Here is a 26,851-nt window from a genome sequence, read left to right as displayed (position 1 = left end):
TGTGGTAGGGAGTATGATGTTTGACCGAAAGTTGGAAGCGGTCTGAAAAATATGCTCTAGATTTGGATTCTAGCTACACATCTCCTGTGACGTTAATGGGTGTGCCTCTGATTTTTTTCTTTCCACCCTCAGGGGTGTGTGTAAACGTTATTGTTTTGATTGTAAGATCTAAAAGGCAATTTGCACGTGTTTTCCATTGGCTTTGCATTCATCCTGATGTATTGAGACTTGAATATGAACCTCGTTTTCATTCTGTTGCCTGCTAGTAAAAAAAAAAAAAAAAAAAAGTAAAGCTCATTATTCACCCTTAGCCACAATTGTCTACTCCAAGGCAATTATCATTGGCCATAGTAAAAACAGGTTCTAGCCACACAGTCACAGGCATGAGCACATGCACAGACACTGTGGCCATTCAGCCCTCCCTATACCACCCTATGCAGGTGCTGAGTGAAAAAGAAGTTTACAAAATGAATCATAAACCAAAAAAATTTAAAAAAAAAGAAAACTAAAAACCTTAAGTGTACTATTGAAGAAGTTTATTGTAGGAAACATGTGATGTTGAGGGATTTTGTTTGTTTGTTTGTTTGGATTTTCCATTTTGGGTTTTTGTTTTTCTAGTGCTGGAGAATAAAACCATAGGACCTCTTGAATGCTTGGTAGGAGACAGATTACTAACATTTGAGTTTGAAAACCTGAAATATATATGTATGTATATATTTACATATGACCAAAGAAGTTGGGGATTCTTCTTTTTGCTATGACAGGATTTCACTGCATAGTTATCCTGGAACTTGCTAAGTAGACCAGGCTGGCCTTGATCTCAGACATCCACAAGCCTCTGCTTCCTGAGTGCTGGGATTAAAAGCCTGCACCACAAGCACCTGGCAAGGACCGAGTAGCCTGTCAGAACCATCTGTAAACGAGACAGAAACAGTGTCTTCCCAAGCTGAGCAATTGTTAGTTTAAAACAATCACTTACCAGTGATGATGTTGCACATCTGAAAAGATGGTTATATAGCACTTGGGACAGACCTATCTAAGGGGTTTGAGGCAATAGGTGTGGCTGAAATACAGCTCCTGTTGGGAAACTCCAGCATTTCTGGCCCAGCACTGCTGTCTCCTTACCTGAGGTGTCTGCCTCTGTCCCAGTATTCTTTACCTACACAACACAGGATAACACCTGCATATGTTTCTGCCTTCCAGGTAGTATCATGTGCTTCATAGGACCTCCAAAAGGATTATCTACCCTGACAGGCCCCAGGACGATGGTGCTAGGCTTGTTTTGCAAATGGAGAATTTGAAAAAATTGAGAAATTCATATACTAAGTCAGCAATTTAAAAATAAAATATGTCCTCTGGCTTCTCCTGGTACATCCTGTCTCTTCTACTTTGTGTTGCTTTGGGGGGTGGGGTGGGTAATTCATATGGACTTTGATGATTGCTCTAACACATTGAAGCATGTCCATTAAGGCAATGAAATGTAATCCAGTATTGGTAGGCAAGGGGAAGGGAGGAGGATGGAACACTGAGTCTTAATGAAGACTACCCAGTGATGGCTCTTCATGAGTGAATGCTCTGTGAGTCACATCTGTGTGCTGAGAACTTAGTAGGTTATATAAGACTCATTGCCTTACTTTATCTTCTTCTCAAAGATCCAGAGCATGTTATTTTATTTCCTCATATGGTAGACAGAGGAGATGTTAGTAAGCAGGTGTTATCTGGGCAGGTTACAACACTACCCTCTAGTTATTAAACACCATACTAGATGCTGACCCTCTCCCATACTTCCCCCTTCCCCAGCAGTCTTTAAAAGATATGTGGAATTAGTTCCATTTTTACAGATAGGGATGTGGGCCCCAGAGAGACTAAGTGATTTGATAAGGGTCACAAAGACTTAAAGACTGTGACTTCTTAGGTTCCCATGCTGCCATTCCATTCCTCCCAGGTCATTAATTTGCACTGACTCTCTAAAAATAGTCTGAGCCTAGCCAGCACAGCTCATTTTGTTTGTTTGTTTGTTTGTTTGTTTGATGTGGGTTAGTTTTGGGTTTTGGGTTTTGGTTTTGGTTTTCTTTTATCTAGCCATTCAGTGATTCAGTTACTAGAATAGGTAAGAAGGGTTTTAATAAGAGCATCTGTCCATAACTAATGATTGCCATGATTTACATTTATGGCATATACAAAATCATTAAAAATGTCCTACACTATATAAAGAAAGTAGTTACTATAATGTGGATTAGTTCATATTTTTTATTCTTTATACTACTACTACTACTACTTATTATTATTATTATTATTATTATTATTATTATTATTATTATTATTAGTGTTGAGACAGGGTTTCACCCTGTAGCCCTGGCTGTCCTGGAACTCATTCTGTAGACTGAGCTGACCCCCAAATCACAGAGATCCTCATGCACTTGTAACCCAAGTGCTGGGATGAAAGGCCATTACACCCAGTGAGTATTTAATATCATTACTATTATTTACAGTGTGAGAGATGGAACCTTAGGGCCTTTTGTATACTGGGCCAGCACTGTGTCTGAGCCCCAGCCCCAACTTCAGCCCCCAAATGATTATGCTTGTCGTCATCCTGCCTGGGAAGGCCAGGCTGAAGAGATTAAACAACTGGCTCAATAACACGTAAACCTATTAAACTGTGGGGCAGTGAGGGAAGGACACCCAGTCTGACGCTGGAGCACTTTCTAAGGTGGCACTGCCTTTTCCACAGAACAGTCTGGCGTACTGTGCTGCTGTCAGGACTTGCTCTTCCAACAGAAACCAAAGTGAAATAAGCGTGCTGCTCCAGTTAGAATCTGGAGTATAAATGTTGTATGTGGACTGGAATGAATAATAGAAAACATAAGCGTCCTGGGATAGTTAATTTGCCTTTCCAAGTAATGTACTTGACTGTGGATGAGTGGCTTGGACACTGGGGAGAAGCTGTTCTTTGTGTTCTAAAATAAGCAGGTTACTTGGCTACTGCTCAAACTCTAAATAGGTATATGGGTTGTAGCTATTTGACCTGAAGCAATTTGAAGTTCCCTTGGTTCCCTGTCTGGTTTTAAAAGTGGAGCCAAAACGAAAGCATGAAGGCGTAGAAGTTTTCTCTGAAGGTTGTGCTTCAGTTCGAATTTGAATCTGGCAAAGGAGTGCAAGGCAGGCAGGAAGGAGACTCGTAAGTATTGTATCATTCCTTTGTCAGGGTGTTCATTTGCTAGCAGGAAGTGTTGTGACTTGCTCTTTAAAGTTGCAATTGTAAGAAGAATGTTGGGTTTCCAGATTTCAAGTTCTGGGCGTGGGAGACAGTCCTCTTACTGATTCAAGAAAAGAAGCAGGTTCGCTCCGGTTGGAAGGGTAACTATTTTAATATCTTTTTTTTTTTTTGGTCAGTGCTAACTTTGTAGGTTACTGAATATTTAAGCCGAGCTTGACTGTTTAAAAAACATGAAGTTCTTATTTTCTGTTTAGGTAAACCTTTGGAATCATGTATAAATTCTTGATTGTTTAAGGAGAAGTCAAATTTGTTGTAAGAGTTTTGAAATTAAGAATTTAACCTTTTCTATGTTCTCTATTCTGGTGATTTTTCTCTTCTTCAATATTGGGAATGTTCTAGGGGCTTTATTTTCTCTTTTTAAAAATGGATTCGAAGTCCTACTTACATAATCTTAACTTATCAAGTTAGATACCTCAAAGCTTAATAGAAATTATCTGTGGCATTTTGAGTAGAAGAGAGAAGAGATAGGATTTCAAATGCCTTTGGTTCTTGTTAAAGAATTTTTTTTTAATTCTGTAACAAAGCTTGTCATGCTAGAACATGTCACAATTAGATAAGTATCTCTGCTCTTACAAAGTGGCTTATGTCAAACGGTTGTCCCAGCATTTACAGTTCACAACACACATGATTTAGAATGGTGTTCCTGTCCCAAAGCAGTGCTCATCTTGCCAGCAGGGTTTTCAATCATACACAGCAGAGGAGCATAAAAGTCTTCACTTCTCGAAGCTCCTCACAAAAGGAAGTATAGCTAGCTATAGAATGATCTTAACTCTGAACTAAGTAAGCGTCACCTATGTAGTATGAAACATTAAGTCTAGTGTTTTCAGTACAGGGAGAATATTTAAGGTACATGAAGCAGACACTTTAGTGACAAATAGATTCTCTGCTAAGCTTAAAGAGGGACTTGTGATGATACTTAGCAGTACTTTTGTTTTGAGTTGAAACATGTTAGCTGCTCTGATTATTGCTTGCACATACGTACTTCACACACGTCCCTGAAGAACACTCTTGACTTCTTAAATATGGTACTTTTTACAGCTCAGGAAGCTGGAACATCCCTCGGGGATGAAGGGCAATTCATTTCATGAGCAGCAGCGTTTATTTTTACACAGAATATGGGTAGGAGATGCATGCTCTAAGTGCTGGAAAAACACAAAAGAGCTGAAAGCTTTCAAAAGAGGTGTGCCTTATGTCAGTTTAAGACATCGGTGCCCATTAGCTTGGTAAACAAATAAGGGTGAAAAAGGAGTAATATGAGTTGAGCCTTTTGGTAATTATTTTTAATTTTCTCCTGTCCCTTTCCTCCCTCTTAGATGAGTCTTTCTTTTGAGGTTGACATATTTTTTATGACTTGCATTAAAAAAAAATCTATAAAACTTTTGGGCATCAAGCATTTAAAGAATGTCTTCAATGTAAGTTAAGTCAAGCATTGCTATTATTGGAAGAGTTGGTGAATTATTTTTAAATAGCCAGTGCTTTTAGATCTTATCTATGTTTATTAAGAGCCAAGAGGAAAGGAAAGGAAACTTTTACTTAAAATGGAAGTATTTGATATTCCTTCAGGAAGTGACACAGAGTTAGGCACCCTTTGGGATTTGAGTGACTCATGCATACTGCTACTGAAAAAGATCAATTGGAATCTAGCTTATACTATTCTAGAATAGACTGCAAATATTTTCAGAAGATGGATTTGTTTCTTCCTTGATATGTAGTAGTGAAACCAGGAGATATCTGGTGTTAGATTGGAAACAGTTCCAGTTAGAAAGGTAGGGCAAAGAGGAGCAGGACAGGATTAAGAAAGAGTGGGGGCGGGCTGGTGAGTTGGCTCAGCGGGTAAGAGCACCCGACTGCTCTTCCGAAGGTCCGGAGATCAAATCCCAGCAACCACATGGTGGCTCACAACCATCCATAACAAGATCTGATGCCCTCTTCTGGAGTGTCTGAAGACANCTACAGTGTACTTACATATAATAAATAAATAAATCAAAAAAAAAGAAAGAGTGGGGGCATCTGTGGGTAAACCATGAGAAATGGAGTATCTGCTGGGTTTGTGGATGGTGATTACATTGTTTTCTCATACTTTATATATTGAAAATGCTAACAGCACAAGACTCGACATATAATTAGCTAATTGTATAACTAGGTATGTCTATTTGTAAACATTCAGTTTTGCCTGTGAACAGCAAGCCTGTCCAAACATGATCCATGCGTATGTCGTATTATAAAGGTGAAATGTGCTGCGTGTGTGCCAGAGGCAGCAAGAAGTGTTTCTAAACCTCTTTCTGTTTGACTTTCAGTTACAGTCACATCACAGGCTGCAAAGCTCTTGAAGAGTTCTGTAGTAGCTCAAAGTGTGAAACCAGAGTGAATAAGCAAAACATGATCACAGGCCAGTTGCATGTGAAGAATGTGACTTTGTTGTGTTCTCATTTTTCCCAAAGTTTTCTTTAATAATGTTTGCAACTTTATTTGTCTATTTAGTCATTCATTCATTTATTCTATTGGCGCTGAGAACTCTGAGGACTGACCCCTTCATACTGTTTGTGCTAGAGAAACATTCTCCCACTAACCTATCCTCTGAATCTCCCTCCTTTAGCATTGCCTGTTGGGGGTTGTTTACTTTTTTTTTAAGACAGGGTTTCCTTATGTAGCCTATCCTGTCTTTGAACTTTTGTGTAGCCCAGGGACTCACGATCCTCTTGCCCCACACTCACAAGTTCTGTAACTATAGGTATCAGCATGCCCAGCTCAAGACTGCATTTTGGAAACTCACTTGAGATGACCAGGTAGACTAACTTCCAGATAGCTAGGTAGGCTTGCTCCCATTGATGCTGATGCTTATTTATTCAGCCAGTTTTTGGTGTATACTTGTGAGCCAAGATACAAAGTCATATATGTGATATCTTCTCTGTTTTGAAGGAACCAGGAATGAGTGTAAGAGACAGAAAAGGTAGAAGGTAGTCACCACACTTTGGGATTTAGGTAGGGGGTTATTGGCTAAAAAACTGTGATCGTGTGCTTCATCTCCTTTAAAGTCATTTAACAGAAAATTTGAGGTTTGGACATGGTAGTCTATTTCTGTAATCACAGAATTGGGAAGTAGGGGCAAGAGAATCAGGAGTCTGAGGCCAGCCTAGGGTACATGAGAGTCCTTATCTCAAAAAACAAACAAAAAAACCCACAAAAATTTAGAATGGTGTAACTGGTTGCCAGTATTAAAGAATTAGAAAGTGGGCAAAAATAGCATAGGTTAAATATCTATATGAGTTTAAAAACTCTCTGCTCATTTATTCTTTTCAGAAACCTTTAAAGGTCATTTGTGTATCTGCAGGGATCATGAGGTGACAAATGCAAAGGAGAGTGACATCTCTACATTTCCGAGAAGATGGGTGTTTAAGTGAAAAGTTTTGAATACATCCAAGTTAAAATTATACTTGAAGGAAGCAATGAATGAATCTAGGGTCTCATGAATGCTAGGCAAGCTCTACCACTGGACTCTAAACCCAACCTCCTCTTTACGTTTTATTTTGAAACATAATCTGGCTAAGTTATCCTGGTTAGTGTAAAATTTAGAATCCCTTAGCCTCAGCTTTCCAAGTAGGTGGGATGATAATGCTGCTCCACCAGGCCAAGTCTCTGCTATTTAACCAGAGTGGCACCAAAACGTGGGGCTGGAAAGGGGATTCCGTAGTAAAGAGCATGTACTGCTCTTGCAGAGGATTTAGAGTTCTATTCCCAGCACCCACATTAGGCAGCTCCCAAGCACCTCTATCTCTACCTGCAAGGGGAACCCATGTCCTCTACCTTCCATGTGTGTGCATGCACATAATAAATGAAAGAGTTTCAAAAAGAACAAACCAAGAATATTTGCTACATATATCCAGATTCTTTCAACCAGTGGTTTTAGTTCCCAGATTCTAATTCTCTACAACCCAAGTAACCTATGTAGCTATACTGGAAGCTCAAATGCTGTTGGTTTGTTGAGGAATATCTAAAGATGTTCTCTGCTTTAGTTTCACAGTGTGTGGCTGAAGTGCCAAACATAATTACCAGAAGATGTAGGCCTAATAATTACTGTGCTAAGTCAAGTCTGCTGTATAGTTGAATATTCCTTTCATGTTGTTGTTGTTGTTGTTGGCATTGAGTATAAAAAACAGCTGGACATTGACTATAGAAAAACAAGTGACAAGACCAGGTGTGGTGATAAACACCTTTAATCCCAAAACTTAGAAGCTGAGGCAGGTGACTATTTGTGAGTTCTAGACCAGCCTGGTCTAGATACACAGTGACACCTTATCTCACTGGAAAAAAACAAACAAACAAGCAGTGGACAAGGGACATGAATGAGATGTAGCTCAGGTGATAGCATGCACAAGTACCCTGGGTTTGATTCTTGGCACCACATAAACCAAGTATCTTGGTACATACCTGTAATCCCAGCATTCAGGATCTAGAAAAGGGTGAACAAGAAGTTTAAATTAATTTTATAGTTGGTTACATAATAAAATCCAAGCCAGCTTGGACTAAATGAGACCCTGTTTGAAAACAATAATTAAACATGATATATATATATATATATATATATATATATATATGTGTGTGTGTGTGTGTGTGTGTGTGTGTGTGTGTGTGTGTGTGTAAAAATGTCATAATGAAACCTAGTATAAATTAATAGAAAATAAAAAGGAAAGAAAGACCCAGAAGACCAAAGTGATCTTCATGTGTTTATGTGCATATGTGTGCAGGCACACTGGTTACTACCTATGATGGTTGGAGGACTGCCTCTGCTGTCAGTTCTCACTGTCCACCTCCTGGGAGGCAGGGTTACTTCATTGTTTGCCACTAAATACACCAAACTAGCTGCCTCAGAGCTTCTGGGGATTCTTCTGTGTCTACCCTCATGCTTTAGGAACACAGGTATTTTAGATGCATGCTGCTGTGTCCAGCTTTACATAGGTTCTGGTTGTTTGAACTTGTGTCCTTGGGCTCACATGCAAGCTCTCTACCCACTGAACCATCTTATCCTCAAATACACAAGTATTACAAATGCTGATGTGCTGAGGTTAGTGAATTGTCAAGAATAAATAAAAAAGACACCATGTCTTTCTGCGTTTTAGAAGTAGGAGCCTAAAAGGAGTGTGAGAACATTTGGGATTTGACTGCTTTCTTTTGACTTTCAAAGCATTGAATGAAATGGTATGCGGGGCCAGACTTGGAGGAGCCCTCAAGAGGCAGAGGCAAGTAGATCTCTGAGTTCAAGGCCAGCCTGGTCTACAGACTTAGTTTCAGGACAGCCAGAGTTAAACAGAAAAACACTGTCTCAGAGAGACAGAGAGACGGAGAGAGACAGAGAGAGAGAGAGACAGAGACAGGGACAGAGACAGAGACAGAGAGACAGAGGGGGGGAGAGAACAGAAAGAAAAGATGTATAGATATTTATATAAAAAAAAAATTTATTTCATTTATATGAGTATACCAGAAGAGGGCATCAGATCCCATTACAGATGGTTGTGAGCCACCATGTGGTTGCTGGGAATTGAACTCAGGGCCTCTGGAAGAGCAGTCAGCGCTTTTATCTTCTGAACCATCTCCCCAGCCCAGTATAGAGTCTTTACCAAGATTCCACAAAAGTTTGCTTCAAGAAGAAAAGTTCTGAAAAAGAAATAATTCTATACTAAAAAACGACTGTATGATGACTGACTGTTTGGTTATGTTTGCATTAACACATTGCTAAGCTTTGTGACAGAATTCTAAAATCTGTGCTGAGCTGAAGAGAGAGCAGAAGGAGTTAGAGAACTAGGCATCTCAAGAAAAATATTCTCAGTGGGAGAGGAAGCTCATAGCCTCACAGAGACTTGAAGTGCCAGGATAGGGGGTCTCCTGAAATATCAAGCAGGTGGTACACACTTTATGCAGGTACAAGCTGAATTTGGAAATCAGGCACAATCAACTGGTTGTGGGCCATTTTTAATTTGAAAGAAAATCCAAATGCACTGTGACCAAGGCTTATAGTAGTGAATACATTCTATTTCTACCCTACTGAGTCTTGGGGAAAGAAAATTCATTCTGTAAGTTGTTGAGCAGTTGGGAATATTGACTGTTTCAAATAGGTCTGGGGTTTGAGACTTGGTTCATCTCTTTCTAGGTATGTGAGTTTGAAGTAACTTCTCTAAAGTCAGTTGCTCTGTTAAGTGTGAATATCATACACACAAAAAGAAATAAATTTTACTGTCAATAATAATATTTCCAAGATTATATTTTTCTGAGAAGTAACTTCCATTTTATATATGAAGCAAGTAACTTACCCCACAGTAAATATGTCCTCTGCAATTACGAGTGGCTAAAATAGAAACTTAGAAGGACATGCTGATACTTCATGTAAGTTGTTATTGTCTACACTTCAGGCACTATGATACAGGTTGGGTGGATGCCAATGAGATGTGATACTGATCAATGAGATATGGATATTTTCATCTAAGAGATTTGATAAGAGTATTAAATGCTATTCTAGGGATATATATTTTCTATAAATAAATAAATGTTAATTGGGCATGGTAGTGCATGCTGGTAATTAAAGCACCTTGGAGACAGAGATAGGGAGGTGGCAAATTCAAAGCTAGCCTGGGATATATAGAAAGATCCTAGGGAGAAACTACTGAAGCTTCTAGAGTTGATCAAATGTGAGACCATCAAGGGACATGATGGAAGAAAATCTAAGTTTGTAAGACAGAATCCAGGAAATTTAATGACTGACTCACCCATAGGGAACAAACTTTGTGGGCAACCAGTGTCTCAAATGTATTTGCCTGGAGACTACAACAAATAGAGAAGTTGGGTATGAAGCCTGGTATATCAGGAACGAGAGCTGGTGAGGGAAAGGAAGGAGGCTGGGGATGGGACTCACTGAGAGAGCATCTGCCTAACATGCTCCAGGCCCTGGGTTGGAGTCATAGTTCTGAGAAGAGGAGGGGAAGAGATGGCAGGGAGGTCCAATTGAATAACTCTTATTGACCTTCCCCTCCTTTGGTCAGGTCTCAGCTAGACTCTGAACTTCTAACTCTAGACTAAAAGCCCAAGCCTTCCTATATATCTGCAGCTCCAGATAGAAACTTTTCTTTCTGACTCCTAAGCTAGAACAGGTCTCCAGTCTTTAAGACAAAGGTCTTACTACATCCATGGAAATGTTGGCTGACAGCTATCACTCGGTGCAAATAACTATGATATCTCTAGTAGGATGTGCTCTTTCCCTCTGCTGGACAATAAACTCTTCTAGAGAAAAGAGGCTTTGGGGTCCTAATTGCTTATAGTTGTGGCACTGGACAAGTAGGTATTAAGCCTTCAGTGAAGGCTTGGTGAGTGTAGATGAGTCATGAGTGAGTGTGTTAGACACTCAGGTTGAGATCTGCCAAAGTCATTAGGAAATATGGCACTGGAGTTTGAGTAATCACAGGAAGAGATGGTGAGCTTTAGCCCACAGAGTGGCACACACCCATCCAACCTAGAGACTGGCACTGTTGACTTTCCTAACTTGAGGAGGAGGCAGGGTGGCAGTTTCTGTTGGTACAGGTAGGAATGTGAAGTGTGGGTGTTCCAAGGCACTGCATGCTTTGGATGGAAGAAGGTGACAAATAATATCCCCCTTTTTTTGTTGCCTGCTCTAGAATTTGTGGTTTCCTTCTCTTTTCTAACTAAAGAATACACTTTTCCATGTTTTCTTCCCCTCTTTATTGCTTTCTCCTTAAGGAGTTTAAAAAAAACCAAATATTTTTTAAAGATTTATTTAGTTGTTATATGTAAGTACACTGTAGCTGTCTTCAGACACTCCAGAAGAGGGCATCAGATCTCATTACAGATGGTTGTGAGCCACCACGTGGATGCTGGAACTTGAACTCAGGACCTTTGGAAGAGCAATCAGTGCTCTTAACTGCTGAGCCATCTCTCCAGCCCCTCCTTAGGGAGTTTCAAGTCATATACTGGGCAATCTTTAATCAACATTTTCCCAATTCCATTTGTACAAAGTTTACTAGTGGCTTTCAATGAAGTCTATGGTGAATATCACGTAGGTTAGTTACTAGGGTGATTGATCAGCTTCTTTGTTTTCTGCTGTGCTGGAAATGAAAGGCAGGGAAGGCATTTGGTAGACATTAACACTGAGCTACAAGCCCACTTGGGTCCCAGTTTTATCCTTTATTTGCGCAGTCCGGTTCCAAGATGGGAAAAAAAACAATATAGAATTCCTAATCCAAACTGATTACCCAAAAAGGAGTTCCCAAATGTGCCACCCTTCCTTCTGACCTTGCCATGGTACAGAATGACACATACTAGTAACTCCACTGTTCAATAAGCTACATTCCAAAGGCGAGGAAACATGATCAGGACCTTCCTCCCCACTCCCCCCCCCTCGAATGGCCTTCAATTTTTGAGTAATAGTTTCAGGTAGTTTTAGGTAAACCATTCTCAGCAAAGATTTGTGTCCAAGGTTTCTGTATAGTTACATGAGCCAGTGGGGTGGTTTCATAATTGCTGTATTGTTAGTCAAACGCTGTAATTAGGGATGACTTCATAAGCATAAGATTCTTCTATGGGTGACGCCCTGAATCTGTACCCTGTTGTACACCATATCCTTTTATGAAAAAACAAACAAACAAACAAGGTTTTGTTTCCTTTTGTTTTATACCCAGAGTTGAAAATGTGTTTTTCTATGTCTCAGATGGTTAGGAAAGAGAACTCCCCCGACTCCCGCTGGTTTCTCTGTACAGAACAGTCAGGCAGATGGAAGAGAACAAAGGCCTAGCAGACTGATTTTCCAAAATGAAATGTAGGAAAACATAGATAGATAGATAGATAGATAGATAGATAGATAGATAGATAGATAGATAGATAGATAGATAGATAGATAGATCTGTTCAGTGAGTATTAGTACTCACATATCATATGAACAAAGTTCACTTTTGTGATAAGACAGGCTGCAGGGGGGAGGGTTAAAAAAAGACATTTCAAAGAGCCATTTCCCTGCCTGTCATACATTATCAAACATGTTTTACACTTGAATCTTAATCTTACTTCCTTATCTTTTATTCAGCATTATTGCTCATACGAAAATGTTCAGATGGAGAGGAATGTGACAGTATTAACAAGCTGTTGATGACTTTGAAGTATTTATACTAAAGTTATTTTTAAAATAATAAAAATATTATTTTATTTTTTAAAATGTATCACTTTTATTTTTTAAAATGTATCACTTGCCTACCCCTCAAGTTCTGTCTAGAGGTTGGCCTTGTGAAAGGGCCAAATTGAGTCATAGGTAAAATGTGACTGACAGGTTTTTTTATGCTCATCCTTCTTAAACTATGCTGACTGAAGGCTTGTAATTTTTATATATGAGGGAGACTTGTTATACTCTGTAGTCAATAATTATAGGGGAGATGAAACAGCTCTTTATGTATCCCATTTAAAAGACTTGGTAGAGACGATGCCTGATATTTATAGTCTCTCACAATTACTTATGGAGTTATTTATTCCCCATTTTCTTTCACTGAGGATTTAAAGTTGCTGTATAATGCTTTGTAGCTTATAATTTGCCTTCACATACGTCATCTTTAATCTTTATGAGGATCCTGGGAAACAGGTATTATTAGTGTTATTTGCAAATGAGAACCTGAGCCTCAGAGAGATGAAATAAACTAACTCATGGACTTACAGTTAGGAAGTAGCAGGACCAGGGTATTGATTGAGGGCCTCTCAGTGCATGCCCAGGAAGAATATGTCCTTGGGACAGCAAGCAATCTCTGGGTGTGACAAGCAGTCAGGAAGTATCCAGAGGCAGCAATGATAACAAAGTATCTGTTTCACATGAAAGCCAGTCTTGGATACTTTCTTTGGGGAACTTGTATGAAAATGAAGAAAAAAAAAGAAAGAAAAAAATTGAAATAATTTCAGTGAGATCTAAGCATTTCCTAGTTCTATAGAAAGATCACATAGTTCTATTCCCAGTACCCATGGGGGTGTCAGGGTGGGGGCAGTCACGACTGTCTGTACCTACAGATGCAGTGGACTGATGTCCTCTTCTGACCTCTACAGGCACAGCACTCAAGATGTGCACACTCAAACACACACAAATTCAAAAAGAATAATAAAATATTTTTTTGAAGTATGGTGTGAGGATAACAGGGGAGCTCAAAGGCCTGTTGAGGAGGGAGTTGAAATGGGAGGAAGTGGAACGGAAAGATGCCTGTTCCTGTCAGCTGGAATAAGAGTGACAAGCAAGGTCAACAAGGATTGTAAGTGCTTTAAATCCAGGCTTAACTCGTTCCAGTTTCTTACTGATTAGAAAAAAACAAAACAAAACACCAGAAATGATATGTAGTATGTGAATGAAATCAGTTGTATAGTTTTATTATCGCTTGGAATTTTTTTTTACTGACTTATTTTAGATAATTATGGATTCAAACTGCCCAAACTAGAAAGGGCCTTTAGAGATAGGGGTCAAACCTCATGTTTTAGATTTTCTCATTCCCAAGGCTGTTGTGCCACTGATCGCTATATGTAATTCATGGAAATGGCTAATAACTTTTCATTAAAAACATGATTGGCTGGGCATGATGGCATAAGCCTTTCATTATTTGCTTGATGAATTGTAGAGGTGGGAGGATTGCCGGTAGTTCAAGGTCAGCTGGATCTACAGAGGGAGTGCCTGTCCAGCCAGGGCTACAGAATCAGACTCCAATGTAAAACAAACCAAAATGGTCACTTTAAATGTATGTAAATAAAATTATAATTAGCCCTATTTAATATTTTTGTGGTTGGCACTGTTAAACATCATTAGTATGATACATAAAACAATCTTAGAATTGTTACCACAGGGATACAGCTTTATGTTGTAGGATGTCTGACCATATTATGAACCCAGTTTACTGAAATAAACTGTTCTACTTGTGGTGCGGCTCAGCCCTAGCACACACCTTTAATCCCAGAATTTGGGAGGCCCGTGCCTTTAGTCCAAAACAATGAAGGTAAAGATAGTGCATAGAAAGAAGCCTCCATGTTCGTAAAGGGTGTCTAATTGAGTGTCAGACAAAGTGACTAATAAGATTTGACAGAATAGGATATTCTTATCTCAGGAGATGAAAGGGAAGCTACATAAGGAGCAGTGCAAAGAGGAGGCAGGCAGTTATACTTGGAGAGTTTGACAGAAGAGAAAGAACAAGCTAGATGCCATGGAAGACAGAAGGAGCCAGAAGATTAGAAAGAACATGGTGCCAACGTGAGTATGAGGACAAGCAGAGCCATTTAGGAGGAGGGAAGAGAAGCCAGATTGAATCAGTTAACCTGGGGAGGAGTTTGAGCCAGAACACCTGAGTTGAACCAGCCAGTGAGAGTTCAGAAAGGAATAGAAAGGGATGGGTTTATTTAGCAGTAAGTCTCAGAAAATGTCTTTTCTAGGCCGAAAACATTCTAGGCCTAGATAAGATTGTACGGAGGCTAGAAGCTTCCAGAACTAGGCCTAGAAGACAGAGGCAGTAAGCCACCATGACAATTACTTCAAGCAAATACAACTTACAGATACAGTTACATCTTAATTTTTTTAAATAAATCATTTTATGATTTTTAAACAAAGTGGCTACTTTATTTCTAGTCAAGATTGTTTGTTTCTCTACCTGTTTAAGATAGGGTGTCACCAAATAGTCTTCTCAGCCTGGAACTTGCTGCTTGAAACAAAACGGCCTTGAGCTTGTAGAGATCGGGCCCACCTCTCCCAGGTGCTGGGATTAAAGGTGTAGGTCACCGCTGCTTGACTCCACACTTTTTCCAAATGTGTTTTCTTTTGGAGACTAGGATGTAATGACAGAATTTTCTCCTTTCCTCCATACAGCGTCTCCCATGGAGAGCTCCCCTTCAATTCAGGGCCTCCTTGACTTTAGTTATTATTATTTGAAATGACTACCTCTGGGCTCTGGGTTAGAGCACAGTTACTACAATGCCTACTTAGCATTCGTGAACCGTAGGTCCTGTCCCCAGTACTGAATGAATCAGGCAGTGCATGGCTGTCATCTCAGCAAAAGGAGGTGAACGGGTGAGCCTGAGAGAAAAAGGTCATGGTCAAAATAAGTTTGAGGCCAGCCTGGACTGCATGAGATCCTCTCTCAAAAAAACAAAAAACAAAACAAAACAAAAAATGGTGAAAACGCACAATGACAAAGTGTATGTCTAACTGCAAATACTTCTTTCTTTTTAAAATGGTGAAAATGCACAATGACAAAATGTCTGTCTAACTGCAAATACTTCTTTCTTTTTAAAGCATTTTTATATATGAGATCATAATTTAATTATGTTTCCCCCTTACCTTTCCACCCTTCAATCCTTTCCATTTCCCACTCTCTCTCAAATAAGTTCATGACCTCTTCTTTTTTCTCCTCTTCTTTATTATTGTTGCATATATACATATATATTTAAATTATAAATGTAAAATCATATGTAGTATATAATATCAACAATTTAATGTAGTATGTGTGTGTTAACATATACTCGTGGAATCTATATCAAAACCAAATATACTTTTTTTTTGACTGCTTTCTCTTTATCTCCATTTTTAAAAAAAAAGATTCATTTATTATTATTTGTAAGTACACTGTAGCTGTCTTCAGATACTCCAGAAGAGGGAGTCAGATCTCCTTAAGGATGGTTGTGAGCCACCATGTGGTTGCTGGGATTTGAACTTGCTCTTAACCGCTGAGCCATCACACTAACCCTCTTTATCTCCTTTTTAAGAAGAATGCTTGATATGTGTCAATATGATTGATGTTTGAAATCAGTAACTTATTTTACAAGAACTATTAGCCAAGTGATTTGGACCTTCACTATGGATGCACACAAGCACACATGCACGCGCGCGCACGTGTGCGCGCACACACACACACACGCGCACACACACACACACACACACACACACACACACGATTCTGTCATACAATGCTTTTGAGTTATATCTTGGGGCATTCTTATTCTCTTTTAGTATAGCTTAAGATTTTATCATTGGGAAGTTGCCCCCCAGTGAGACCTCCTGAGTTCAGCTCCCAGGAACTACATACTGAACAGAGAATCTATGCCAATAGTTACCTTCTGACTTCTAAATGCATGCTATGACAGATGTGTACCCACACCCACACCCACAGAATGAATAACTGTAATTATTTTTAAAAACTAAACTTTATTCTTAAAAGGATAAATTCAGTTTCTTTTTCTTTTTGTTTTGTTTTCTTTTTCTTTTTTTATTAGATATTTTCTTTATTTACAATTCAAATGTTATCTCCTTTCCTGGTTTCCCCTCCGAAAATCCCCTATCCCCTCACCTTCCCCCTGCTCACCAACCCACCTACTCCCACTTCTTGGCCCTGGAATTCCCCTATACTGGGGCATAGAACCTTCACAGGACCAAGGGCCTCTCTTCCCATTGATGACCAACTAGGCCATCCTCATCTACATATGCAACTAGAGCCATGTGTTTTCTTTGATTGGTCTTTGATTGGTGGTTTAGTCCCTGAGAACTCTAGGGTTACTGGTTAGTTCATTTTGTTGTTCCTCCTAGGGGGCTGCAAACCCCTTCAGCTCCTTGGGTACTTTTCTAGCTCCTCCATTGAGGACCCTGTGCTCAGTTCAATGGTAGGCTGTGAGCATCCTCTTCTGTATTTGCCAGACACTGGCATAGCCTCACAAGAGATAGCTATATCAGGGTCCTGTCAGCAAAATCTTGCTGGCATATGCAATAGTGTCTGGGTTTGTTGGTTGTATATGGGATGGATCCCTGGGTGGGGCAATGTCTGGATGGTCCTTGCTTCTGTCTCAGCCCCGAACGTTGTCTCTGTAACTCCTTCCATGGGTATTTTGTTCCCCCTTCTAAGAAGGAGAGAAGTATCCACACTTCAGTTTCTTTTTCTATATAGCTTTTGATGGATGAGAACTTGTCATTGATTGGTTTTCTTTACTTTGCATGTAGATACATGGTTACCTATTCAGAGTGTTTTAGTACTTTGCAAGCCTTCTTACTGTGTTTGTAATTTAGCAAATGCTAGTGTTACATATTCATGAATTTTTTTGAAGAACGTTCCTTTTGTTTCCCTTTAGATCTTTACATGGATGAGATGGCGACCACCCAGATTTCCAAAGATGAGCTTGATGAACTCAAAGAAGCCTTTGCAAAAGTTGGTGAGTGCATTTTATACCACAATCAGAGAAAAGGCATATTTATTTGGTCTTAAAGTGATATTGCTAGAAATTATCATAAATCAGCCTTTACCTGAGCAATATCGTGAGACTGACTCCAAAAATCAAGGTTAGGGTTAGGGTTAGATGGATAAAGTTTTAGAAATTATAGTGAAAACTGTATTAATTCTGGCAGACATTACTCAACAGTTAATGCTGCTTATCTGAATTCAATCCTGAGGACCCACTTGGTGGAAGGAGGGAACTTGCAGGAGCAAGTTGTTCTGTGGACTATGTGTGTGTGTGTGTGTGTGTGTGTGTGTGTGTGTGTGTGTGTGTGTAAATTTTAAAATTTTAAAAATATTTTAATAGAATCTAGTATTTAATATGGTCAATCATTTTTAGCTCAGAGTCCTAGTCATTAAATCTGGCCTGCTGTGACACTTGAAACTGTAATGACACATGTATGTTATTAGAATATTTTCCATATCATGTTTTTTTCTAAGGGGAGTGTTTGGAGTGACTGCTGAAGCATTAGTTAGATTTCACTGTTCTATGGTATTTTATTTGTTGAGAAAAGAGTCTCACTCTGTATCCAGGCTAGCCTTGAACTCACTATGAATACTGTTCATCCTTCTAAGAAGCATCAAACAAAGAGGGAAAGGCATATTGTGATGTCATTGTTTTTCCCTGGAAATAGGATATTGAACCCAAAACTTCATGCACAGCAGGCAAGCCCTCTACAGCTGAGCTGCATCCTCAGCTGTTAATATTTTGAGACAGTCTCACTGAGCTCTCCTGGATGACACAAACTAACCCAGGAATCAGAACTCACCTAACCCAGGAATCAGAACTATAGACACATGCCCACATTTATGGCTTGTTTTCTTTTTTGTGTATTTGTGGTATACATATATACTAGACCAACTATCTACCAATAAGTAGCATTATCATCTTTTCCTGTCACTTTCTATTTTGAGACAAGGTCTCATACACTGCCCAAACTGACCTTGAACTGACTCCATAGGCCAGCCAGATCTTGAATTTGCACTCTATCCCTCTTCCTCAGCTCCCCCAGTAGCTGGGGTTGCAAGCTTGTGACACCAGGCCAAGTTTTGTTTTGTTTTGAACCTTTTAACATATCACACGCTTTCCAATTGAGTAGCGGTAGAAGCAATACATACTGTTTTCATTCTATGCAAAGATCGAGTCCATAAAGGATAAAGTGAAATGGAGTCAGAACTAACTGCTGATCCGAATCCTCACAAAACACAGCATGCACTTAAGCTTTGGCTCTCAACCTGTGGCTGTAAACACTCTGTCTCCAAAAATGTCTACATTATAATTCATAACAGTAGCAAAGTTACAGTTATGAAATAGCAACGAAAATAATTTTGTAGTTGGGGGTCACTCAACACAAGGAACACCATTAAAAGCATTTCTGCATGAGAAAGGTTGAAACCCCCTGGCTTGAGATAGACCGAAATCAAAGGGAGTAAAGTTAGAATATAATGGTTTGTTATTTAAATCAGAATTACTCTGAAACTCCAAAAGTCCTATTAGTATAACATTTAAAAGAATAGCTATCTCTGTTCCCTTTACATTCATTCATTCATTCATTCATTCATTCATTCATTCATTCATTCATTTTTGAAACAGTCTCTTTTAGAGCAGTATGGCCTCCAGGTTCACTCCAAATAGTCTGTGATGACTTCAAACTCCTATTCCCCTTCCTCCCCCTCTGGAGTGCTGAGATTAAAGACATTACCACCTGTTTTAGGATTTTATTGCTGTGAAGAGACACCATGACCTCAGCAACTCTTATTAAAAAACAAGCAAACAAACTTTATATGACCCAGCACAGGGGAAGGCCTGGGCCAAGTAGTGGGAGTGGGTGGGTAGGGGAGCAGGGATGGGGGGGGTATAGGGAACTTTCGGGATAGCATTTGAAATGTAAATAAAGAAAATTAAAAAAAAAAGAAGTACATTTGTAAAAACATTAAAAAAAAAACAAAAACAAGCAAACATTGAATTGGCAGTGGCTTATAGTTCAGAGGTTTAGTCCATTATTGGCATGGCAGGATGGATGGCATGCAGACAGACATTGTGCTGAAGATGTAGTTGAGAGTTCTACATCTTGATCTACAGACACCAGAAGGAGACTGTGTACAACACTGAGCATAGCTTGAGCATATAAGACCACGAAGCCTGCCCTCCAACAAGGCTGAACCTAATCCAACAAGGCCATATAACCCCTAATAGTGCCACTCCCTATGGGCCAGGCATTCAATCAAGCACATGAATATAGGGGGCCAAACTTTTTCAAACCACCAGGCTTTTGTGTATACTAGGCAAACTCCACCAACTGAGCTACATCCCTATGTATGATCTTAATTTCTGTAATGGTATTTATATTAATAGAAACAGCATACCCTGAAGAGAATAATAACCTCCCCAGCTAGACTGGCTATTCATATCCTGTCATAAGGCTAGACAGAAAAGGTTAAACTGTTTTGAATCATCACTTTATCTGTGTATATATTACAAAGCAGTATATTAACTTGCTGCACATATGACTCACTGGGAGAATGGAATTACATAGATAGATATTCAACTGATGAAAAATAGAAAATGAGTCCTTGGTCATAAGAGGTGTTGTTATTTCTTTATTCATATTTTCTATTTCGTCAATATCAATAACTGTTCTTACCATAACTGTTTCAGAAATGTATTTTCTTTCTCCATTATCTTTTGTTTACATTCATCATTTAGTGTTCGGAACAGCTTGGTTTCTTTCTTTATGTGTTAGAATAGGGACCTTGCTTCATCACTATACCTAGCCTCCTGAAAGAAGGCCTTGACCTCATATATTGCCTCTTAGAAATATCTGTGTTCACTGTTTCTTTAAATTAACATTAAATGAGATGGGACTTACTTGATGGGACTTGGAGTACTTTTTATGAGTTAGCAGCATAACTGCTTTGATAAGACATAATGATATAGAACTGACCAATTATTGCCATGGTGAGAACAGGGCTAAAATATACTTACTAAGGAGGGATCAATTAGAATTGTGGTTCTTAACCTTCCTAATGCTGTGACCCTATAAAATAGTTCCTCATTCCTAGTGACACCCCAACCATAAAATTATTTCATTGCTACTTCATTAATATAATTTTGCTACTGTTAAGTGTCATAATGTAAATAGATGATATGCATGACATCTTATATGCACCCCCTGTGAAAGGGTCGTCGGACACCCCCAGTGGTCATGACCCACATGTTGAGAACCATTGGATTAGAATTTTTTACTGAAAAAACTTCAGAACATCAGCAAAAACAAAAGCCCATCACTGTGTGAGTCTTTGCATTGCATAGGCAGGAGATGGGACTGTATGAATTACTGAAATCCATACCCAGAACAGGTTTCACTCTACAACCCCTTACTAATATACAAACTGTCCCTCAAAAATTGGGAGGCCAGTATTTCTGCCTGTTTTGATTAATACTCTTTTTTTTTAATTCCCCCCTAAATACCAGTGCAGTGTTGTCTACATGTTAGGTTCTCGATAAATATTTAATTACTTGCATATCAAGGAAACACAGTCTTTTGATATACTGGGATTTTACCAGTATCAATTGTACACTCAAAAAGTTCTTGCTGGGAAGAATTTCTTACTAAAGATTGTTTTGGCCATTACACCAAAGCCCATAAAAGCAGCATGGGGTGTCTGTGAGGGTGAGTGTGTATTTGTCTGTGGGGGTGGGGTACTGTGTGGGAAATGCTTGTGCAAAGACTATCTTTCAGAAACTCATTGAAAAGCTCTCCTGACTGGCTATTCCTACAAACCTCTGTAGTTTTTACATGGCGCTGGATACAGAGTCCTCAAGAGGCAGCTCTCAAAGGTGTTGTGGAACTAATTTTTTAGTTTAAGGATCCCTTATTTAGGAAACAAAGCTCTAGAACTTATTTTCCTGGTGATGATGATGTTTCCTACTCTGTGTGGTAAGGGAGAGTAGAAACAATTACTTTGTCTCACTTCCTTTGTGACAAAATATGGAAATCGTTTTCCTCATCTATTAACAGTAATAGCCTTGATTATCTGCTTAGAAACTCAAGAAAATCACAGTGGGCAGAGAACATCTCTGTAATCACGACTAATCACAGGTTTTGTTCAGTCAATTAATAGTGCTTTGAAACTCTCCTTACCAGCAATAAATAGAGTATTAGGATTTAAAGTTCTTTCACTAGCTTCTTGCACCTGCTCTAATCGTATGCAATTATTTTAATTATACCAACAATTGTCTCAGGATTTCCCTCTGGGTTAGTGGAAACCATACTGCTACCCTTTCTCCAACGCAAAACTTTCCTGTTTTAATGTAAATGCTGACATCCTGCATGGTTTTATAAAAGAGAATAAAACTTGGTATGTTGAGGCCTGCCAGGAATCCTTGTAGTCTATAATCCTTGCACTAGGGTGGCGCCCTGACTATATTTTTCAAGCCAGAAGTGGTGGCACACACCTCTAATCCCACACTACTTTGGCACATCTCTGAGAGTTCAAGACCAGCATAGTCCAGACCCTGTTTCAAAAAAAAATAATCTTGATAGATAGATAGATAGATAGATAGATAGATAGATAGATAGATAGTAGATAGATAGATAGATAGATAGATAGATAGATAGATAGACAGACAGACAGACAGACAGACAGACAGACAGATAGATAGATAGATAGATAGATAGATAGATAGATAGATAGATAGATAGATAGAGTTTCCCCTTTGGGCAGTGGCAGTACATGGCTTTAAGCCTAGTACTGGGAAGGCAGAAGCAGGTGAATCTCTGTGTGTTAGAGGATAGCCTGGTCTAAGAAATCTCAAGACACACAGGAGTACACACAGAGAAACCCTGCCTCAAAAACCACATACACACACACACACACACACACACACACACACACATTCACACACTGTGTGTGTGTAATTTTGTTTTCATTTTATTTATTAATTTACAAAGTGAATGTTTACCAGATACAAGATGTCTTTTACATTCTAAGACTTCAATTTTGTATTGTTACTTCCCTCAAATATTGAATTTTGAATGACTTAAAATACTCTCAGTTTGACTTTGGTCCTGCAACCACTTTCTTAAACATAGGACTTTGGAGAGCTGGAGAGGTGGTTTATGGCTACTCTTGTAATAGATCTGGGTTCAGTTCTCAGAACCAACATGGGGGGCTCACAACCATCTACAACTCCAAGTCCAGATCACACACCCTCTTTACCTCTTCTGAACTCTGTGGACAGCTGCAATCGTATGTGTACATATCCCACAAAACGCATGCATAATTACAACAAAGATGTATCTATAAAAAATAGTAATAAAATATGATTGTTTTTCTTCCCCAAAGCATGCTCTATCTAGTAAACTTTTGTAAAGATAAAAGTCAGGATTTTTGAAACACAAGAATACTGGGGTTGCTTAAGTGGCCAGAAATAGTATGGGTGCATTCCTTTGAGGTTCCCACCAAATGAAGCCAAAACATTTTGGTTGTGGTGATTTTAGCTGTACCAGATTTCTTTCAGTTCAGAAAATGGAACTGTTTCCAATTACTTGATATTCTCTAGCATATAGAAACCACATCACTATGCCACAAAAAAATGGCAGTTGAGTCTAGTTTACTTTCAGTGCTAAATAAAACTACAACAGCACACATTTGTTTAATTATACCTTCAAACAGAAAACTGTAAAAACTAGGAGGCTAGTTTTGTCAGTAAGTTGTGGAGCTGTTGGTTAGTTTATAGATGGAACTGGGCGTTCACACAAACACACTTACAAATGTGTGTGTGTGTGTGTGTGTGTGTGTGTGTGTGTGTGTGTGTATTTCTATGTGTGTATTTCTAGGCCCAAACCAACAGAAATGAACGAACAAGCAGATAAATGAATAAAACTGGGCATGGTGATATATGCCAGCAAGTCAAAAATTTAGAAGTAGAGACAAGAAGAAGAGGGATTCAAGGCTAGCCTTAGCTACTTAACAAGTACAAGACTAGCATGTATTACCTTCTACTCTGTCTCCTAATACTAAATAAGTAAAGAAATACTGTATCTCCACTAAAAGATAAGTTAACTAGCGCTCTTTCACTGTGCTGTGTGGTTCATTATCTATGCAATATTAGAAAGGGATGTTTGGGGATAGCCTGGAGACCATGTGCTGAGACTGGAAAGTTGTATGAGGACCTGTGTGAGGATGTGAGCAGGACCGCACACATGTGAGAACATGACCACAAATATGTATATGTCAATATGTTTAGAGAGAAGAGAATAGCAGCAGGTAGGCAGCTATCAGAAAATTGCTAGAAACACACAGAAAAAGATTAGAAACATTTCTGAATACCCAGTTCTGGCCCTCTACACTGGTCCAGTGTTCATATCTAGGTGAACTCCAACTTTGGGGGTCCACTCCTGAATGTCCAATATAAAAGATTAATTAGCAAGCTCTAGTCTACCCTAGACTAGACTCATTAAATATCCACTTACATTCACTGAACATAAGTTCCTATCTCAGAAGGTAGAAGGTAGAAGCTGAGCCACAGGGTTAGATACACATCTGAAGATATTTAGTAGCAGCCTTTCCTTGGCATTTTTTTTCCAAGACAGATGGCTCTCTGGGTAGCCATGGCCATCCTAGAACTTGCTCTGTATATCAGGCTGGCCCAGAACTCAGAGATTGGTCTGTCTCTCCTTCCTGAGTGCTGGGATTAAAGGTGCCCACAAGCACTATCCAGCTAAGTTTTCACACTTCAATACCTAATGAAAGCTTGGTTTACTATTTAGAACTTAAGGTGTAATAAAGAAAATATATGTATATATGCTCCTGTAAAAAACCTTTTGGACAGTTGTGTTACAAAAATTTTTTTGGATTTATTAATTTTGGGTGTTTTCCCTCTGTGTATGTGTGTGTCTGTGTGCCACATATGTGTCAGGTACCTTCAGAGGTCAGAAAGGGATGTCAGATTCCTTGGAACAAAAGTTCTGAATGGTTACAAGCTCCCAGATGGGTGCTGAGAAGTAAGATTGAGTTCTCTGCAAGAGCAACAAGTACTCTTAAACACTGAGCCATCTCTCCGGCCTCTGGTCAAGTCTTTATTTTTTTTTTTTTTTCAATTTATTTTTTTTTTATTATTATTTTCTTTATTTACATTTCAAATGCTAGGTCAAGTCTTTAAATCAATGATTTTGTGGACTTTTATAGACCTTCAACATCATGTGTGTTTCTATAAATCCATTATTAGATACAAACATTCTCTACCAATTTTCTTTTTTAATTTAAAAAGTTTTAAGAATACATTGGTTAAGCTAAACTGAACTTTTTAAATTCCAGCCTTTTCAAAAAATTGTATGTCTGCACTGGATTGATTTTCTTCTTTTAATTGTAGTGAACACTGTCCACAATGGGTTAATGTAGAAGCCATATGGTTATTACATATGAGGGCCCACAGTTGCAACCTCTTTTCTAGAAAAACACCATAGTTAGACAGACTCAAGAAGAGTTAAAGCAACACACACACACACACACACACACACACACTGAGGGTCAAAGGAAATCCTCGTTTTTCTTACTGTCAGATTTATAACACAAAGTAGCACGTTAGAAGATGCTTTTGAAGGGATGGGTTACACTGCATACCACCTAGGCAAGGGCAGTGTAAAACAGCAGCCAAAATCAAAACCACTTGAATTCTGGCTCAACCTTCTCCAGACAAGAACTTAAAATAGCTTAAATAACAGGATGCAAGGGGAGGGAAAACATTTCCTTTTAAGGATGTGCATTCTTGGTGTGATTCAAACTTCTGCAGGAACATGGCAGGAACATGAGTTTATTTGCTTTGAGGTTACTTGGGGGGGAGGGTATTGAAGGAGGTAACTGGCATTTAAACTAATACTTGGAAAAAAGAGAAGAATGAGATTTCCTTTAAAACAAAACACAGATGTGACTCTACATGTGTCATCTGAGACACGGAGAGACACAGATGGAAAGTNAATTCCTTGTAACCAACAGTTGGTTCATTTCTGATGAATTCAGCAGCCATAGAAAAAGATGGTTCTGTCTAGGACAATCTTGAGGGCCTCCTAGTGATTTGTTTTCAAGTATAATATTTTTCAGAGTTTGTTTTTTAAATGAACTTGGTATATTTGTTATGTTAGCTCATTACTTTGCACAAGCACTTGGATTGGCAGCTAGGTAGCCTTCCTTTTTTGCCCTGTGGCATGTTAGTCTACCTATAATAATCATATTTTCAGAACTACAATGCTCATAGAAGCATCGTGACTGTTGTGGATAACATAAGCTGTATGTAAATCATTTATAATTTTAATCAGTCATTAGAGAATGTGATGGCATAAGAGGCAAGACTTACAAATACAAAGCCCCTTCCTCCTCATATACATATAGTGTATAGTTAGAAGCAGTGAGTGAGCCAGAAACGAGTTCCAGAATGTTGGCAGCTTTAATGAGAAAATAAAGAGCTACTCCGTGCCTGCTGATTGCAATTTTAGTTTCCAGTTAAAACTGCTTTTGATCTGGGTCTTAGATGCTCATATTTTAAAATGTTATGTTCATATCAAGTACACAATGGGAAAAGTTCACCATCAACCATGACCTTAGCTCTCAGTGAATGACATTACTGGTAGGATGGATTCTGGTGAAACCAGCATAATCTCCCTCATTTCTCTGGTACGTTAGATCGCTGTCACTGCTTCAGAGATGTACTGCTAGGTTTAATTTCTGCTTTTTTAAACTGGAGATTGGAAAGACAATCGCATAAAATGCTTGGAAAATAATTACACACTGTTTTGTGCCTTGTAAGGACCTTACCAGCTGGGAGGTTTTGTAAAATTTATTCTTAGCTGCTACCATTTTCTGGCTCTCTCTGCCTTCTTAAAGACATTGAAATTGTTCCCTTCCAGTCCAGTCCAGTCCTAAGGAAGACCCATTGTGATTTGCTTAATACAAGCACCAAAATGTCACAATGTAAATAGGATTAGCATCTATTGAGAACGTACAAGAAGGTAGCCAAGTAGGACTGAGGAAAGAAAGATCATACAGTGATACACAATTTCTCCCTCCCCACCCCTCTCTTTTCTTATGACTTGGTTTCTCTGTGTAACCTCTGGCCAACCTGGGAATCTCTCTCTGTACACCAGGCTGGCCTCAAACACCAGTATCTACCTGCCTCTGCTTCCTGAGTATTGGGATTAAAGAAAGGTGTGCAACCAGGGTCCCCAATGGAGGAGCTAGAGAAAGTACCCAAGGACCTGAAGGGGTCTGCAACCCTGTAGGTGGAACAACAATATGAACTAACCAGTAC

General features: G+C 39.0%; 1 protein-coding gene across 4 annotated transcripts in view; it reads left to right on the top strand.

Annotated features, from left to right (window-relative positions):
- Positions 1-26,851, top strand: part of Pls3 (plastin 3) — an 87,141-nt gene that overhangs the window by 29,120 nt on the left and 31,170 nt on the right. For 2 of the 4 annotated variants that reach the window (XM_021187554.1, XM_021187557.2), the window contains exon 2: positions 17,399-17,479. In XM_021187554.1, coding sequence (XP_021043213.1) covers positions 17,407-17,479 — 73 coding nt within the window. In that variant the 5' untranslated portion in view covers positions 17,399-17,406. Of the gene's footprint in view, positions 1-3,202; positions 3,358-17,398; positions 17,480-26,851 lie in introns of those variants that run through there. The other 2 variants (XM_021187555.2, XM_021187558.2) reach the window with 2 other exon arrangements.

The sequence above is a fragment of the Mus pahari genome, chromosome X (assembly GCF_900095145.1).
Source record: "Mus pahari chromosome X, PAHARI_EIJ_v1.1, whole genome shotgun sequence".
NCBI lineage: Eukaryota > Metazoa > Chordata > Mammalia > Rodentia > Muridae > Mus > Mus pahari.
Note: the sequence above shows the minus strand (reverse complement) of the source record. Positions and strands in the feature narration are given on the sequence as shown.